This window comes from Schistocerca gregaria, chromosome 2 (genome assembly GCF_023897955.1).
Source record: "Schistocerca gregaria isolate iqSchGreg1 chromosome 2, iqSchGreg1.2, whole genome shotgun sequence".
Classification (NCBI taxonomy): Eukaryota; Metazoa; Arthropoda; class Insecta; order Orthoptera; family Acrididae; genus Schistocerca; species Schistocerca gregaria.
In genome coordinates, this window is record NC_064921.1 from 953,576,587 (window position 1) to 953,596,620 (window position 20,034).

The 20,034-nt window shown below is 42.9% G+C and overlaps 1 protein-coding gene across 1 annotated transcript in view; it reads left to right on the top strand.

The window, feature by feature from the left end:
• Positions 1-20,034, top strand: part of LOC126335429 (alpha-tocopherol transfer protein-like) — a 130,546-nt gene that overhangs the window by 81,225 nt on the left and 29,287 nt on the right. The window contains exons 2-4 of the mRNA XM_049998708.1: positions 2,761-2,855; positions 9,596-9,749; positions 16,957-17,150. Of these exons, the coding sequence (XP_049854665.1) occupies positions 2,761-2,855; positions 9,596-9,749; positions 16,957-17,150 (443 nt within the window). The remainder of the gene's footprint in view (positions 1-2,760; positions 2,856-9,595; positions 9,750-16,956; positions 17,151-20,034) is intronic.

Consider the following 20,034-nt stretch of genomic DNA (forward strand, 5'->3'; position numbering starts at 1 on the left):
TCTATCTGAAACCTGTCAGTATCACCAGGCTCCTTCCATGTATACAGCCTTCTTTTATGATTCTTGAACCAAGTGTTACCTATGAATAAGTTGTGCTCTGTGCAAAATTCTAACAGGCGGCTTCCTCTTTCATTTCTTAGCCCCAATCCATATTCATCTACTACGTTTCCTTCTCTCCCTTTTCCTACAACCGAATTCCAGTTACCCATGACTATTAAATTTCGTCACCCTTCACTATCTGAATAATTTCTTTTATTTGATAATAGATTTCTTCAATTTCTTCGTCATCTGCAGAGCTAGTTGGCATATAAACTTGTACTACTGTAGTAGGTGTGGGCTTCGTATCTATCTTGGCCACAATAATGCGTTCACTATGCCGTTTGTAGTAGCTTACCCGCATTTCTATTTTCCTATTCATTATTAAACCTACTCCTGCATTACCCCTTTTTGATTTTGTATTTATAACCCTGTATGCATATAGGGACCATTGTCAACAGTGCATCATACACAGATTTCCTAAAAAAAATCATCTGCGTTCTACGATCAAATCAAAGCGGCGTGGATTGCTGTCAGCAGGTGTCCTTTCTCAACATGACAATGCAAGGCCAATCACAGACCTGCATTTTGAGTGTTTTCCTCATCCACCATACTCACCTGACCTTGCCCCCAAGTGATTTCCCTATGTTTGCACCACTCAAAGACACAATGGAAGGAAAGTAGTTCCGCTTTGTTGAAGAGGTACGGCACGCAGAGCGTGAGTGGTTGCGTGGTTGCGCGGACTATCAAAAGAATTTTTTTTCTAAAGGAATTTATGCACTTTGTAAGCGCTCGAGGACTTCCGTTGTGTGTGTGTGTGTGGGGGGGGGGGGGGGGGGGGGGAAATTGTGTTGAAAAGTGATACAGCTTTGTACCACTTCTTCACAATAAATAATATTTTTAAAAATATTTAAAGTTTTGATTTGACTCACTCTACTGAGAACGTCAGAAATAAAGGAGGCTAAAAGACAAAAGCAACAGAAACTGACCGAAAAGCGAAGCATCTTTAAATCTTATACACGAATTTATGAGTAAGGAAGTCCTTTATCAGGTTACTTGTCTCGTGTGTACTTACACAGAGGTGAAATATGGGAGATAAATGGTACACATAAGAAGAAAATAATATTTTGAAATACGTTGCTGTAGACCATTTATGAGTATTACCAAGGCAGCAACAAATGAAGCTAGACAAATCCTGAGTCATCAAAGTGTAATTTCGTAGCTTAAGTAGAGAAACTAAGATGGAAGAGCAATAGACGATTACAGCGATAGGCGGTTGCAGCGATAGGCGGTTGCAGCGATAGGCGGTTAACAGCATGTACCTTCAGGTGTATGTACTTCACAGTATTTAAAACAGAGTTAGAGACTTGCACAGGATACTCCAGCTGAAGAGTTAACTCAGATCAGTCTTCGGACTGAAGACTCAGATGACTTAGAGGGCTTGCGCTAGTTCGTTGAAAGTTGTTAGAATGTGAGACCTTTACTTTGTCTTCAATCACGAATTGTAGTTACTTGGTAGTAAAATTTTGTGAGTTTTCGCCTTGGAGTAAACGTTTTATTGCATGTTCGTACGTATCAGAATACATATTTTTCAGCCTTGGAGTGCTTTTCGGAACAATTTTTTAATCATTGAACGAACACGGAAATCTACAATGGCATTATAGAAGTTGTATTTCCTTCGTGTTCTCCGTATGTATTAATGCTCAGCTGATAGGAACTCCATAATGATGGACTCTCTTCGGCTGAGGTCGCATATATTTACAATGAAGTCTTTTCCTGGTTATATCTGGCTATCAAGATATTTGGAGATATAAATTGCCTTACAGTGTTTTTCCATTGTGTTTACTTTATCAACTTCATAGTACTACTGGCAAAACGCAAAGAATACAGGGTTAACTAGTAGAATTATCAACAGCTCATATGAATAGCTGATCAGGTATGCACTGTATATGTGGAAAATAATTAATCCAATGTGTAGGTAAATACATATCAGTAACGCCTGCAAGTTTTAACGGTGAAATACTGGAGTCAATGAGCCAGTTCCGATCTAGATAACCGATGTGTCCTCTGTAACTGCCTTTAAGTGAAACAGTTATATTAAAACTATCATGTTCGAGGCTGGTTGGCTAGCTAGCTTCTTCATAGGAATATAGAGATCTAAAATTAGGATGAGTGAATACATGGTTTGTGAAAGGATAATGAGGGACACAAGTTTCAATACATATCCTACCTCAATTTTAAGATGCATCTAGCCTGTCGGAAAAAAAACGATCTCGTATTAGACAACAAATATTTATGACGGGAGTCTAATCTCCACTTCGCACGGAACCCATCTCCCAGAGATGCTTAGTTAAATTTCACATTTTCCCCTCAATCCGGCGTTCCTGTTCGACCCGAATCTTAGCAGAAAGCAGGGCCGCCTCTTATTTCCATAAAGACAATGATGAAAAGATAGTCAGCAGTGAGTTAAGGCTGCCGCGTTAATAAGAGACAGATCATAATTTGTTCGGTGGCTCTGGGTGTCTAATGACAACTTAGGCACATTATTTTGATTTTTGGCAACTGATCAAAAGTTCGCCCCCTTAAGTTGTTAACACGAAAGATAAATTTAGTATCGTCATTATACATCAATGGAGAAATATTTTCTTTTTAACTTATCTTGCTGAAGTTGTATTTTAAATAAAAACTGCTGTACATAATAAATATGGATATTTTCTGTTGCAGAGGAGGATGATCTCAACGTTCCCAAAGACGATGAGGAGTTCCTATACATATTCTTGAGGCCATGCAAGTTCTATCCAGAGAGCGCACTGAAGAGGGTAAGAAAAAATCCTACCATAATTACTGTACTAGACAACTCTTGTACTGCAATCAGGTGTGATGAGGATTATGTCATTCCTTAAAAGCAAAATAAAATTGAAGTTAATTATTCGAGTAAGAATCACATCGTAGTTGGATTATTGAAAAACATTCGGGACTTGTAATACACTGAACAGAATTATACAAGTGATTAGCTGCAGCTCAAATTTTGAACAAATGTCAGTGTGGTGCACGTACAGAAATATTTGTTGCTCCACTCATTTAATTCAGCTATGGGGTTGTTACATAACTAGCTTTTTTGGGTAGATTTCAATTACTAAACTTCAGTTATCTAAGCGAACCTGGGTGTGTAGTTCAGTTCTGAAATAATTTACTCCATTCAAAATATTCTCTGGGCTCAGTTATTAAGGATTGGCAGGCACTTCGAAATGCGTTCACCAACAAATAACGTACCCGAAATACAGTAAAATACATTTATGAAATGTTTATTACACCACATCACAGATAAAACCTACATGGATTTTCAACTGACAAAACTGATTCATGACTGCCGTGCTAATAACCGAATGTTGCCACTGCCACCGATCCTTATGTAACATGTAAGAGGTATAAGATCTGTTTATTTAAATCGAAAACAAACTTAGAATTGAAGTTTATATTCTTTCATCAACTTTGTTACAAATTTTATCTTTGCAAATCATGACATCACCTCTGATAAAATTAGTATGTTGAAATATCTTTGTTTTAATATTAAAATTTCGTGAAATATACATTAGTAACAATACTTTGGACATTCTTGTTAATTACTTCATAGTTGCAGCATGACTTTAGGTCTGAACATGAGTTCACTGTCTGTACATAGAGTTTTATCGTTATTACTATTGCTCTGTTGTATATTATTCCAAGAAAGAATGCTTTCAGGCTGTATTTACGTTTAATTTGACATGTTTTGGTTTTTTGTACAGACCTTCTATCAATAGATCAGAACTAAATACTATTGCCTTAATTTTACCATAAGAACTATTTTTCTTGGGTGCAGTAATCAAGCAATAACATAACTCAAAACTCTGCATGTACGTAACTTCACATCAAGTGCAAACCATAGTGTTGTTGTTGTTGTTGTTGTTGTTGTTGTTGTTGTTGTTGTTGTCTTCAGTCCTGAGACTGGTTTGATGCAGCTTTCCATGCTACTCTATCCTGTGCAAGCTTCTTCATCTGCCAGTACTTGCTGCAACCTACATCCTTCTGAATGTGCTTAGTGTATTCATCTCTTGGTCTCCCTCTACGATTTTTACCCTCCACGCTACCCTCCAGTACTAAATTGGTGATCCCTTGATGCCTCAGAACATGTCCCACCAACCGATCCCTTCTTCTAGCCAAGTTGTGCCACAAGCTCCCCTTCACCCCAATTCTATTCAATAGCTCCTCATTAGTAATGTGATCTACCCACCTAATCTTCAGCATTCTTCTGTAGCACCACATTTCGAAAGCTTCTATTCCCCTCTTGTCTAAACTATTTATCGTCCATGTTTCACTTCCATACATGGCTAAACTCCATACAAATACTTTCAGAAATGACTTTGACACTTAAATCTATACTTGACCTTAACAAAATTCTCTTCTTCAGAAACGCTTTCCTTGCCATTGCTAGTGTACATTTTATATCTTCTCTACTTCGATCATTATCAGTTATTTTGCTCCCCAAATAGCAAAACTCCTTTACTACTTTAAGTGTCTCATTTCCTAATCTAATTCCCTCAGCATCACCCGACGTAATTCGATTACATTCCATTATCCTCGTTTTGCTTTTGTTGATGTTCATCTTATATCCTCCTTTCAAGACACTGTCCATTCCGTTCAACTGCTCTTCCAGGTCCTTTGCTGTCTCTGACAGAATTACAATGTCATCGGCAAACCTCAACGTTTTTATTTCTTCTCCATGGTCTTTAATACTTACTCCAAACTTTTCTTTTGTTTCCTTTACTGCTTGCTCAATATACAGATTGAATAACATCAGGGACAGGCTACAACCCTGTCTCACTCCCTTCCGAACCGCTGCTTGCCTTTCATGCCCCTCGATTCTTGTAATTGCCACCTGGTTTCTGTACAAATTGTAAATAGCCTTTCGCTCCCTGTATTTTACCCCTGCCATCTTCAGAATTTGAAGGAGAGTATTCCAGTCAACATTGTCAAAAGCTTTCTCTAAGTCAACAAATGCTACAAATGCAGGTTTGTCTTTCCTTAATCTATTTTCTAAGATACGTTTTAGGGTCAGTATTGCCTCTCGTGTTACTGCGGGATCCAAACTAATCTTCGCTGAGGTCGGCTTCTACCAGTTTTTCCATTCGCCTGTAAAGAATTCGTGTTAGTATTTTGGAGCTGTGACTTGGGTAATTTTCACATCTGTCAACACCTGCTGTCTTTGGGACTGGAATTATTATATTCTTCTTGAAGTCTGAGGGTATTTCGCCTGTCCCATACATCTTGCTCACCAGATGGTAGAGTTGTAACAGGACTGGCTCTCCCAAGGCCGTCAATAGTTCCAATGGAATGTTCTCTACTCCTGGAGCCTTGTTTCGACTCAGGTGTTTCAGTGCTGTGTCAAAATCTTCACGCAGTATCATATCTCCCATTTCATCTTCATCTACATTCTCTTCCTTTTTTATAATATTGTCCTCAAGTACATTGGCCTTGTATAGACCCTCTGTATACTCCTTTCACTTTTCTTCTTTCACTTCTTTTCTTAGAACTGGGTTTCTATCTTAGCTCTTGATATTCATGCAAGTGGTTGTGTTTTCCCCAAAGGTCTCTTTAATTTTCCTGTAGGCAGTATCTATCTCACCACTCATGAGATAAGCGTCTACATCTTCAAATTTGCCCTCTAGCCATCCCTGCTTAGCCATTTTGCACTTCCTGTCGATCTCATTTTTGAGACGTTTATATTTCTTTTTCCCTGCTTTATTTACTGCGTTTTTATATTTTCCCCTTTCATGAATTAAATTCAGTATTTGTTCTGTTGCCCAACGATTTCTACTAGCCCTTGTCTTTTTACCTACTTGATCCTCTGATGCCTTCACTACTTCATCCCTCAAAGCTACCCATCCTTCTTCTACTGTGTTTCTTTCACCCATTCCTGTCAATTGTTCCCTTATGCTGTCCCTGAAACTCCGTACAACGTTCTGGTTCTTTCAGTTTATCCAGGTCCTATCTCTTTAAATTCCCACCTTTTTGCAGTTTCTTTAGTTTTAATCTACAGGTCATAACCAATATATTGTGGTCAGAGTCCACATCTGCCCCTGTAAATGTCTTAAAATTTAAAACCTGGTTTCTAAATCTCAGTGTTACCATTATATATATCTGATACATTTTAGTATCTCCAGGGGTCTTCCATGTATACAACCTTCTTTCATGATTCTTAAAGCAAGTGTTAGCTATGATTAAGTTATGCTCTGTGCAAAATTCTACCAGACGGCTTCCCCTTTCATTTCTCTCCCCCAATCCATATTCACCCACTGTGTTTCCTTCTATCCCTTTTCCTACTCTCGAATTCAAGTCACCCATGACTATTAAATTTTCGTCTCCCTTCACTACCTGGATAATTTCTTTTATCTCATCATACATTTCATCAATTTCTTCATCTGCAGAGCTAGTTGGCATATAAACTTGTACTACTGTAGTAGGCATGGGCTTCGTGTCTATCTTGGCACAACAATGCGCTCACTATGCTGTTTGTACTACCTATTTTCCTATTCATTATTAAACCTACTCCTGCATTACCCCTATTTGATATCGTATTTATAACCCTGTAGTCACCTGACCAGATGTCTTGTTCCTCCTGCCACTGAACTTCACTAATTCCCACTATATCTAACTTTAACCTATCCATTTCCCTTTTTAAATTTTCTAACCTACCTGTCCGATTAAGGGATCTGACATTCCACGCTTCGATCCGTAGAACGCCAGTTTTCTTTCTCCTGATAACGACTTCCTTCTGAGTAGTCCCCACCCGGAGATCCGAATGGGGGACTATTTTATCTCCGGAATATTTTACCCAAGAGGATGCCAACATCTTTTAACATACAGTAAAACTGCATGCCCTTGGGAAAAATTGTGGCTGTAGTTTCCTCTTGCCTTCAGCCTTTCGCAGTACCAGGACGGCAAGGCCGTTTTGGTTAGTGTTACAAGGCCAGATCAGTCAATCATGCAGACTGTTGCCCGTGCAACTACTGAAAAGGCTGCTGCCCCTCTTCAGGAACCACACGTTTGTCTGGCCTTTCAACAGATACCCCTCCGTTGTGGTTGCAACTACGGTACGGCCATCTGTATCGCTGAGGCACGCAAGCCTGCCCACCAACGGCAAGGTCCGTGGTTCATTGTGGTAGATCATAGTATTACATACTCCGAAATCTACAGACTTGTACAGTACGTTTTATAATGTTCTATTATGCCATATTATATTCCCCCATAAAGCATCACACTTATGAATTATGGGCAAGACTTTGTCATGGCAAGCATTCAACAGGCTAGACATTTGTTACACAAAGTAGCAGTAGTGTCTGTATATGTTTACAAAATAAAGTGATGATAAATTCTCATATAGTGTTTATAATATATGGATATTTTGTACAAAGTACTGTTTTAACACATGTCATTATTCAGATTCTTAACGTACATTTCTCTTTTATAAATGCCTTCTGAATGTCCTCCTTCCACTACACGAACTTGCAGTGCAGTCAAACCCCATCTTTGAAGTGTCACCATGCAGTGTCCCACTTCTACTCAATTTTGCTTCAATGTTACGTTTTGCTCTGAAATAATAAACTGTCTCCATTGCCAACAGTCCAGTTAAAGTACAATTACAGAAAATATAAACAGTTCTAAATGATCAAAATGCATGGTTAGATTTTACAGTTTCCCATACTATACAATTAAATGTTAAATATCTCAAATAATTTTATTGTTAAATAGTGCAAGTGTATGCTCAAATAATCTTATAATCTACTCATATAGAAATTAAACAAATCTGGATCACTCGCTCATAGACGGTACGTTTTCACTAACTGAAATCTTTCTCAAATTTATAATGTTACAACGATCTGTACTCGAAACCTTCTCACAATTATGACATACTGTGGCTCGCACCATGACCTTTCTCTGGCGGACATTATCTTATCATCTGAGCATCCTGGCGTATCTTACCTGGATAGTTCAGTACCTTCAAGAGTTATGCGTGTACAGTGAATACAAACACATTACGTGCCGATGTACTACTGTATCTCCTGTTAGTGTAGACATTCGATGATGTTTGAGCCACATTACAAGGGGGGTCGCTCGAAAAGTCTGCATTTCGAATTTCATATATTATAGTTAGGGCGGATACGGCCAATGATCTCTTCAGTGCGGATTCACACCGGGCTCGAACTCTTCCGGGACTCGCAATATTATACTTACATATTAGTTTTCATCCTTTTTATTAACTTTGCACTTGGGCGCGTCTGGCTATCCTCTCAGTTTGGTGCCACAAGCGGCCGCCTGTGTTGCTTGGGCCTTAAACGGGCCCTGCCCTATCTTTCATTCACTTCAATAGCAGATGGTACGAGGGGGCTTTCAATAAGTAATGCAAAACCTTTTTTCCTGACCGAGCGAGGTGGCACAGTGGTTAGCACACTGGACTCTCCTTCGGGAGGACGACGGTTCAATCCCGCGTCCGGCCATCCTAATTTAGGTTTTCCGTGATTTCCCTAAATCGATCCAGGCAAATGCCGGGATGGTTCCTTTGAAACGGCACGGCCGACTTCCTTCCCCGTCCTTCCCTAATCCGATGAGACTGATGACCTCGCTGTTTGGTCTCTTCTCCCAAACATCCCAACCCAGCTCTTTTTTTTTCCCCGAACGGAGTTCGGTTTTATTCTGAATTCCAATACACTACATTACTTTCCTTTTTCTTCAAGAGCCTCTTGTCATCATAATCTCCGTTCACTATGACGGCCTTACGCCGCCTTAGCGGGAGGGACTCTGCGCCCTTGTGGTACGACTCTGCTGGTCAGCATCGAATCCAACGTCCTTCTGCATCAACCACCTCCCCACTGCTTCCGTCGAAACGATGCCGCACATAAGGTCCATCGTTTGTTCTTCGTAGGCTTCAGTTAGGCGGCGTAAATCCAGCGGTCACACACATTTGAGTAGCACAGCTCGTGGACGAGAGTGTCAGCGCTACCAACAGAGAAGTCCAGCTGTGCGTGGAGGTGTTTGATTGTGATCCGTCCGCTACCTCGAATGAAAGTGTGTGCACTTTCGAATATTGCAGGAGTCACTCGACCTTCACGCGGGAGATCCGACAGGTTTCCGCACTCTTGCTGCGAAGGTGACAGCCACCTCGCCCAACGAGTTACCGTGCTTTTGTTCACTTCCAGGCCTCCATAGACATTCTGCAAGCACCTACGAATATCTGCGATGCTCTGGTTTTCAACCGGAAGAAAATCAATGATAGATATCTGCTTGGAACGCACCTCAGTTACAGACGCCATTTTGAAGTATACTGCCGCCACCTGACGGAATTCATGGAACTAATGGGGCTGAAGCAGGAATGTTGCACGTTGTCCCAATGCAAATGCAGCAGTTGTTTCAGCCGAAATAGGCCGAGGAAGTAGTGTGTTGTGTCACTTGCCGAACGCCCCCTCAAACAAACCGTTGTCGTGCGACGTTGCTCGACCGTTCACGGTCTCCTTGTCTGTTGCAGATGCGCAGCTTCTACGAGTTCAAGCTGAAGCAGGACCGGCTCGTGCAGCAGGTGATGCCGCACAGCGTGGAGCGGCCGCTCAAGCTGCAGATCATCACCATCCTGCCCAACAGGGACCAACACGGACGCCGCATTCTGCTCATCCACGCAGGCCGTGAGTATAACGAATACGGTTATTTACGATACGGCGCCGTCGACGGCCTTGCCTCGGTGAACGCACCACTTTCCATCAAATCGACGAAGTTGAGCAACGTCGGGCGTGGCCGGTATTTGGGTGGGTGACCGCCAGGGCGCTCTTCCCATTGTTGGACCACTTTCCTTTGCCATTACGGCAGTGAGTAGGAGCGCTGGTGGCATTACGTTACTCAAAATCGGACTCCGCTCCAGTGTCCTGGATTAAATTCCAAACCTCTGTGGTGTCTCGTGAGGTCAGGGGATGTGACACTGTTCCATCCTTCGGCCTCTGTTGCTGGAGGCACCAGATTTAAGCCTTTCCTATCTCTCAACACCATCAGGCAATACAAACGTGAAACTATCCCTCCCTCCCTCCCTCCCTCCTCCTCCTCCTCCTCCTCCTCCCGTGGCACACACAAAACTCCTACACTTCGCAAAAGAAAGGTACATTCTGGGCAAAGGAACGGCTCAACCGACTCAACGAGATCTTGGAGCCAACGATGTGGCGACACACTATTTTTGCCGTCACTGACTCATGGATATACTGTACATTGAAGACCCCATGAAACTGGTATAGGCATGCGTATTCAAATACAGAGATATGTAACTAGGCAGAAAAAGTCGCTGCAGTCGACAGCGCCTGTGTCTGGGGCAGTTAGCAGATTAGTTACTGCTGCTACAATGGCACGTTATCAAGATTCAAGTGAGTTTGAATGTGGTGTTATAGTCGGCGCACGAGCGATCGGACAAAGGCCGGCCGCGGTGGTCTCGCGGTTCTAGGCGCGCAGTCCGGAACCGTGCGACTGCTACGGTCGCAGGTTCGAATCCTGCCTCGGGCATGGATGTGTGTGATGTCCTTAGGTTAGTTAGGTTTAAGTAGTTCTAAGTTCCAGGGGACTGATGACCACAGAAGTTGAGTCCCATAGTGCTCAGAGTCATTTGAACCATTTTTTTTTTTTTTTTTTTTTTTGATCGGACAAAGCATCTACGAGGTAGCGATGAAGTGTCGATTTTACGGTACGACCATTGAGTGTATCTTGAATATAAGGAATCCGGTAAAACATCAAATCTCCGGCAAAAGATGCTGAAAGAACGGGACCAATGACGGCTCAAGAGAATCAGTCGTTCAGTGTGACAGACGTGCAACCCTTCCGCAAATTGCTGCAGATTTCACTGCTGGCCATCAACAAGTGTCAGCGTGCGAACCGTTCAACGGAACATCATCGATATGGGCTTTCGGAGCCAAAGCCCCACTCGTGTACCCTTGACGACTGCACGACACAAAATTTTACGTCTCTCCTGGGGCCATCAACATTGGACTGTTGATGACTAGAAACACGTTGCCTGGTCGGACGAGTTGCGTTTCAAATTTTATCGAGCGGATGGACGTGTATGGGTGTGGAGACAACCTCATGAATCCATCGACCCTGCATGTCAACTGGGCAGGTTCAAGCTGGTGGAGGCTATGTAATGTTGTGGGGCGTGTGCAGTTGGACTGATATGGGGCATCTGATATGTCTAGATATGACTCTGACAGGACGCGTACCTAATCATTCTGTTTGATCACCTGCATCCATTCATGTCCATTGTGCATTCCGACGGACGCGGGAAATTCCAGCAGGGTAATGCGACACCCCACACGTTCAGAATTGCTACAGAGTGGCTCCAGGAACACTCTTCTGAGTTTAAAGACTTCCGCTGGCCACCAAAATCCTCAGGCATGAACATAATTGGGCATATATCGGCTGCCTTGCAAAGTGCTGTTCAGAAGAGATCTGTACCCTCTCGTACTCTTACGGATGTGTGGACAGCCCTGCACGATTCATGGTGTCAGTTCCCTGCAGCACTAATCCAGACATTGGTCGAGTCCATGCCACGTCGTATAGCGTCACTTCTGCGTGCTCGCGGGGATCCTACACGATATTAGGCAGGTGTACCAGTTTCTTTGGCTCTTCAGTGTAGTTACAGATGGCTAAACTGTATGTATAGTTACTCCGCATACGAAAAAAAAAAGTTTGCAAATACACATTGCAACACGATTAAAGGATTTCTTTAACGAAAACCTCGAAGTGTTGCTCCAAAAGGCAACTAAATGTGGAACACGTGACATTCGTACCTTCTGGAAGCTTGAAGGCATGTGCTGCTTGCATCATTTAATTTGCATGAAAGTAATGCTGTTTATAACTCTACGCCGTGGCTGGTAAACAAAATTACCGATATGTCAGTCAGCTCATCCGACCTGGAAGCAAAGCCAGCCAGGTTGCTAGTTCATTATAAAGGACGTAACGGATATAAAAGTGCAGATATTTTTACATGTGGTACATTAACATGTACTCACATCAGGGTATTGGTTGCTTTTAGCCTGTGTCGAACAGTCTTACCTCAGCCACGTCAGAAAGTTTACAAACTGATGTTTTCTGCACAGTCATAACTCCACCCCTATGTGGACTACACCTGTCAGTGTAGAGTAACCGTTTTGCAACCGTGCGTTCACCCTTTAGCACCTGATCTGCTGCCCGGGGGAAATTGATCATTAACAGTTCGCTCTTGCCACAAGTACTTGTAGGTACTAGACAACCTGAAAACATTTGACTTATGATATCAATAATCATTAATCTGCAGACGACGTAAATACTGATGTAATGTTAATCGGTACACTATCGTCAGTTACCAACAGAAATATCTGCACTTACACCAATTACATCCTCTATATTAGAGTTCCCAAAGTTTTGATTTGAAGATTCAATATCTGGGATTCACTTATCAGTCAGTCTTAAGATTGTTGTCTATAAATTGCAGTGTAATAGTATTGTGGAAAGTAGTAAGTTGCATCAAGGTCCATGAACTGTAGATGCCCTATAACTATCTGACCAAATCATTCAGAATGTCTGAGGAAGAAAATAGCATACTGCCTCGAATAAATCGCTGCGATGTTAAAACCAACCTTAGTATTCTGGATGGTTTTAATTTTTTCACGTTTACAAATAAGAGCTGTAATCACCCACAGCTGAGTGGCTATAACATCAAACATGCCAATAAAGTGAAGTCTTGCGCGTGGAAACTGTGTGATCGTATGGCATATGGGTCAAAGGCAAGAAATGTATATGCAAAGAGCCCGAAATGCGACATTGGGGCACTGACAAATTATCCTCCGGGATAAGAATCATAAGCTGAGTGCGTCAACATGACAAAGGAGTAGCAATCATCAGACGTGATATTTCTTACCAGTTACAGAAATATATCCTATGAAATGATGCATGACTCAGAACTAGACTAAAATTGTCAAGCCAACCATTTGGGTCTTTGAAAAAGGGGCGTAAACTACCTGTGAAGTTCCTCTTATATAAGAATCTGAGTAACAATCAGTTTCATTCATAAAGCGTGGCTTACTGAAAATCATAGTTATCAGCACAACAAATCTAACACCTTCAGCAAGGAAAAGAATTCTGAACCACGTAGGTTTCAGTAGGGTACACAGTCGGCATATGATCTAACAAAATGTCATATTTGTGTTTATGAGCTTATTGGGCCCTCATCTAATGGCAAACTTAACAGCAAGAAACCTTGAAATGTGTTAACATTTTCAGAATACATTTGAGCTACTTTGGAAAACTATTCGTATTTATTTTCGTCTGGATTATCACTGGAAATTACTTTCCTCATACCAGGCATGTATTTACAATATACATAAATCCAGCAAAAGACTAAACTTCAACAAACTTTAACCGATTTTGCAGTGTTAGAGTGAAAACCTTTTCCACCTGCGGGGATAATAATGCTGGTGTTGCAGAGGAAAAGGACTGTTTATCAGTCTACGAGAAAGCATGCAGCGTCTTCACAACTGAGCTTTGCTGGTAGCGCGGTCCAGAAACGGAAGAAACAACTGCAACATATTGGCGCTTCCTACGTCTGTAGTTTCTTCCGCGGAGCTGCTGTAGAATCATAGAACCGTTTCGTAACGGGCATGCTTACTTTCTTGCAGAGCTGCACAGTAAGACTTTACATATAGTAAGCGACATTCCCATCACTCCGGTCTCTCTTTCCAACATGACTGCAGTCGATGGACGGCGTGAACATAAACTCCAACAAATTTAAATTTAAATAGTCAGACTCTGCGTCATTCACTCCCTGATAGGCTAACACAATTCCAGTTGACTGTCACAGCCTTGTTTAGCTTGTGAGACTTTAGAAATATGGGTCCATAGGCTTTATTATTGTTTAAAAATGGAGGCTCTTAACAGCTGGCGCTTGTTCGGTGGGACACCTTGCTGGAGTTCATGCTAAGTCACAGGCGTTATTATACGTCTAAGGCTTAGTCCCCAGCTGCGGAGAGAGTCAGGTATTACGGAGACAGGAATTTAAGTTCTGCCAAATTTCCCCGACCGTAAAAGAACTATTTCCACAGATCTGCCTCTCTCATTGGAACTAAACGCTAGGCAAAAAATTTAGTTAAGACTACGGCCCAATGCTGTTACCAGTTTGCCGTTCAGTCATATACTATTTGATCAAAATTATCCGGCCTCCCGGCCAACAATACCACTCTCATTCCATTTTTTATCCAGACATCTGTTAGTGGATGTTAATATGGCGAGTGTTGACCCTTGAACTCTGCTGGGGATACTACCAATGAGGTGCCTGAATGTCTGTAGAGAAATGGCAACAAAAACCGCAGAAGGTAGGTGTTGAACGCTGGAGTCTGCGTTCTAACTCATCCAAAGGTGTTCCATTGTGTCCAAGTCGGGACTCCGGGGAGGCCAGTCCATTTCAGAAATTTTATTCTCCACAGACTACAAATGAAGCTTTAAGGCCGGCCGTTGTGGCCGAGCGGTCCTAGGCGCATCAGTCTGCAACCGCGCGACCGCTACGGTCGCAGGTTCGAATCCTGCCTCGGGCATGGATATGTGCGATGTCCTCAGGTTAGTTTGGTTTAAGTGGTTCTAAGTTCTAGGGGACTGATGACCTCAGATGTTAAGTCCCATAGTGCTCAGAGCCATTTGAACCATTTTTGATGCTTTCAGACCGGAAGCATTGTCATGCTGACGCAATTAGTATCTCCGAATTGTTCCTCTACTGTAGGCAGTACATATCGCTGTAAAATGTTATCAGTTGCTTCCTCATTAAGAATTTTGTCAAGCGAAACTAGAGGATGACACCCCAACCACGAAAAATACCCCCATATCTTAACGCCGCAAAATCAGTACTTTACTGTTGGCTCTGCACATGACCGCAGGTAACATTGTCCAAGCATTCACCAAACACCAGCCCTGCCACAGCATTGCCACACGGTATACATGGTTAATCACTCCAGATCACTCTTATCCAGTCATCCATTGTCCATTGGCGTCGCTTCTTACACCACCTCATTACTGTATTGTCAGTATAGAAGCAGTAAACAGCAGAATTGATCCGTCAGGAGAGTTCTTGACTTCGAACGTTGCTAGTCACTGGATGCCACCAGAGTGAAAAACACATAAGACATTTCAAAGCTTCTAAAGCTGCGCTTGTGGGTTGTTAAGGATGTGACAGTGAAGTGAAAACGCCAAGGAGCAATCAAACTAAACGAAGACCTTGTAGACCTCATGAAGTGACGGACAAGGACCGTCAACCATTGCGGAGGGTGATCATAAAAATTCGTATTAAATTAGCGGAAAGAATCAGCCGTGTGTTTCGAAGTGTCTACCAGCACTCCAGCTAACTAAATGAGTGTGCGTAAGGAGTTAAGAAGAACTAAGGAAAATCGGCGAGCAGTTCCTTGTAAGCCACACATTTCTACCGTCAATGCTAAGCGAGCTTAAAATTTTCAGGCCTCCTACTTTCCGTCGTCCTGTGAAGTGATCACGCGAGAGTACAACGTTAACATGTGTGTGAATATAACGGCAAAGGGTACCTCTAAGCCCTCCTAGTTCGGCAACATCCTCGGTGCTATTCCTGCAACTTTGTTGGGGACGTTACAAATGTACCTGTCAGAAACTTAGACACCAATGTGTCCAGACGGCTGCCTTAGCGCATGAACGTAGGCAAACCGCACCAAAGGGGTGTCAAAGGGGTTGCCTAACCATCAGGCGGAATTGCGGTGCAATAATCCCGCGTGCAACGATCAGTTGCCGTTGCCAACCGACCACGCGGTGAAGAGATGCCGGGGCTGGACTTCAATTAAGTAACTTTAATTCGACATGGTACCACGGTACTATAGGTTTTGATTTTAATGTTGATTGTGCCTTGCCGTGGCATGTTGTATTAATTTTATGCTTCTGAAGAAGGCTAGATTAATTTAGCCGAAACCTAGTAAAGACCAGAAAAAAATTTGCACAACTGAGGCTGATTCTTCAAAATATTAGTTTTCTAAATAACTTTATCCCATGCAAGATTATTTAAGTGTGGTGTTTACATTCAGTGGAGAATATTGTGGAGTTTTTGTTTTCATCATTGGTTTCCAGCAGAAAGCGCGAGCTGTTAACATGACAGACTTGGAATTTTAAAACTCTTTGGTGGGAAAGGTAAAGGGAGAGTTAGTAGAACACTTGTTGAACGCAATTTAGGAGACACTAACATTGGAACAATTTAAAGGAAAAATTTACGCCTTGATTCCGACCCGTGCATTGCAAGAATTAGTTTATAGGGAGTATGGTCTAGAGCAGGGGGATAATGAAAAGATTGTCGTCGAGAGAGAGTGCGCTAGCTTTGTGCCTGCCATACTGCAAAAGAGAAATTGTATTACGTATTGTTCAAGGATTACGATCAGGCGATAGACAGAGGACAGTATTTGGTGGAACAACGCAAACGTTTGCCCAGCTAAATGAATGAAAGGCACATCCAGGCTATTATGTATGTAGACTCACGGAAGGCGGGGCAGGCCATTAATTGTGAAAGGTTACGTGGACGGGAGAACCGGTTGGGTAAGACGGAATGGAAAAGGAATGTTCAAGCGAACAATAGGATTAGTAGGGAAATTACTTCTAAGAATCAGCAGTGGGAAAAGGAAAGTAATATAAGGTGTTGGATTTGTGGGAAGTTGGGTCATATTAGTGGGAATTGTCGGAAGAGTAAGCCGGGGACGTCATGACAATTACAACAAGAGGTTGCCGAGTTGGCCTAGCTGGGTTGGTCGGAACTTCTGTGGTCTCTTACTTGCACGAGATCGTGCGCAGCAGACACGTGCGCTGAGCGGCTTGGTTGCAACTACGCAGGCCGGTGGAAGCCATCGGAGTGCTCGCTGGACGAGCTGTACAGCTGCGTGATGCTGTTCCTGGAGATCGCCGTGTCGGAGCCGCGCACGCAGATCGCCGGCGTCACCGTCATCCTCGACCTGGACGGTCTGTCGATGACGCAGGCCATGCAGTTCAGCCCCTCCTTCGCCAAGATGCTGCTCCACTGGGTGCAGGTGAGTGCACCGCCTGGTCTACTGTCTTCACACGACTGTGAAAACTCTGTGCCAGCTACTACTTCTTTTTTTCTCCCCCACATTCGTTCCATCAGTAGTGAGTACTTTTACTCAGCTCTGTCGTCACACCTTAGCAAAAGAACCAGAGAAACTTGTGGTCGTATGTAACATCGCTAGGCCGGTATAAGGCTTCCATTCAGTCCCTTGTTGACCAGTCTAGTTTGGCAGTTGATGATAGCAAAAGGATAGCCGGAGTTTTGAATTTCACGTTCAGGAAATCGTTCACGCTGGAGAACCGTATAGAGATATCGTAATCTGACCATCGGACAGACTCTACATCTACATGATTACTCTGCATTTCACATTGAAGTGCTTGGCAGAGGGTTCATCGAACCACAATCATACTATCTCTCTACCATTCCACTCCAGAACAGTGCGCGGGAAAAACGAACACCTAAACCTTTCTGTTCGAGCTCTGATTTCTCTTATTTTATTTTGATGATCATTCCTACCTATGTAGGTTGGGGTCAACAAAATATTTTCGCATTCGGAAGAGAAAGTTGGTGACTGAAATTTCGTAAAAAGGTCTCGCCGCGAAGAAAAAAAGTCTTTGCTGTAATGACTTCCATCTCAATTCGCGTATCATCTCCCCCACACTCTCTCCCCTATTACGTGATAATACAAAACGAGCTGCCCTTTTTTGCACTCTTTCGATGTCCTCCGTCAATCCCACCTGGTAAGGATCCCACACTGCGCAGCAATATTCTAACAGAGGACGAACGAGTGTAGAGTAAGCTGTCTCTTTAGTGGAATTGTTGCATCTTCTAAGTGTCCTGCCAATGAAACGCAACCTTTGGCTCGCCTTCCCCACAATATTATCCAACTGAAGTTGTTCGTAATTTTAACACCCAGGTATTTACTTGAATTGATGGCCTTGAAAATTGTACTATTTATCGAGCAATCGAATTCCAACGGATTTCTTTTGGAACTCATGTGGATCACCTCACACTTTTCGTTATTTATCGTCAACTGCCACCTGTCACACCATACAGCAATCTTTTCTAAATCGATTTGCAACTAATACTGGTCTTCGGATTACCTTACTAGACGGTAAATTGCAGCATCATCTGCGAACAACCTAAGAGAACTGCTCAGATTTTCACCCAGGCCATTTATATAGATCAGGAACAGCAGAGGTCCCAGGACGCTTCCCTGGGGAACACCTGATATCACTTCAGTTTTACTCGATTTGCCGTCTATTACTACGAACTGCGACCTTCCTGACACGAAATCACGAATCCAGTCGCACAACTGAGACGATACCCCATAGGCCCGCAGCTTGATTAGAAGTCGCTTGTGAGGTATGGGCGACATAGAAATAAGCATACATGGCGTAGAGAAACAACTTAGATTTGAAAACATATAAATCACCATGTGCGGATGGAAGCCCAGTTTTATTTTACGAAGAGTACTCTTCGGCATTGGCCTGTTACCTAGCTAGCATTTATCGTGAATCACTCGCCCAGCACAATGTCCCAAGCGGCTGTAAAAAACCGCAGGTCACTCCAGTATATAAGAAAGGTAAAAGAACGGATCCGTAAAATTACGAACCAATAACCCTAACTTCTTTTTGGTGCAGAATGCTCGAACACATTCTCAGTTTATTATACTCAATCTTCCTTGAGGCTAAGCAGCGTATGTCCACGAATGAGCATAGTTTTCGAAAGCATCGCTCGTGCGAAAATCAGCATGCTCTTTATACTGAGAACAATTTATGAACGGCAACAGGCAGATACCGTATTTCTAGATTCCCAGAAAGCATTTAACACGGTGGCCTATTGCAGGCTGATGACCAAGGTGCAAGCACATGGAATAAGACCAGAGATATGTGGGTGGCTGGAAGACTTCTTAAGTAATAGCACACAGTATGTTGTCCTCGACGGCGAGTGTCCATCAGACGCAAGGGTATAGACAGAAATGATCCAGAAGTGTGATAGGACCACTGCTGTTCTCTATATGATTTGGCGGACGGGGTAGGCAGCAGTCTGTGGTTGTCTGCTGATGATGCCGTGGTGTACGGTAGGGTGTTGAATTTGAGTCACTGGAGGAATATACAAGACGACTTAGACAAAATTTGTAGTTGAGGTGCTGAATGGCAGCTAGCCATAAATGTGGAGAAATGTAAGTTGATGCGGATGAGCAGGAAGAACAAACCTTTGTTAGGATACATTATTACTAGTGTCTAGCTTGACATAGTCAAGTCGTTTAAATACCTGGGGGTAACGTTGCAAAGCGGTATGAGGTGGAATGAGCATGTGAAAACAGTGGTGGGGGAAGGCAAATGGTCGACTTCGGGTTATTTGAGGAACTTTAGGAAATAGTGGGTCACCTGTAAAGGAAACCGCATACAGGACGCTGGTGCGACCTATTCTTGAGTACTGCCCGAGTCTTTGGGATCCGTAACAGATCGGATCGAAGGAAGACATCGAAGTAATTCAGAGATGGGCTGCTAGATTTGTTACTGGTAGGTTCGAACAACATGTAAGTGTTACGGAGATGCTTCGTGATCTCAAATGGGAACCCCTGGAGGGAAGGCGGCGTTCTTTTCGGGAAACACTATTAAGAAAATTTAGTGAACCAGCACGTGAAGCTGAGTGCCGAACGAATCTGCTCCCGCCGACATACATCACGCGAGTGACCACGAAGGTAAGATGCGAGAAATTGGACGTCGTACGGAGGCGTACAGGCGGTCGTTTTTCCCCTCACTCTATTTGCAAGTGGAACAGGAGTGTAAATGACAATTAGTAGGACAGGGTACCCTCCACCACTCACCTTAGGGTTGCTTGCGGAGCATCTATGCACGAGGGTTGACTGAAAAGTAATG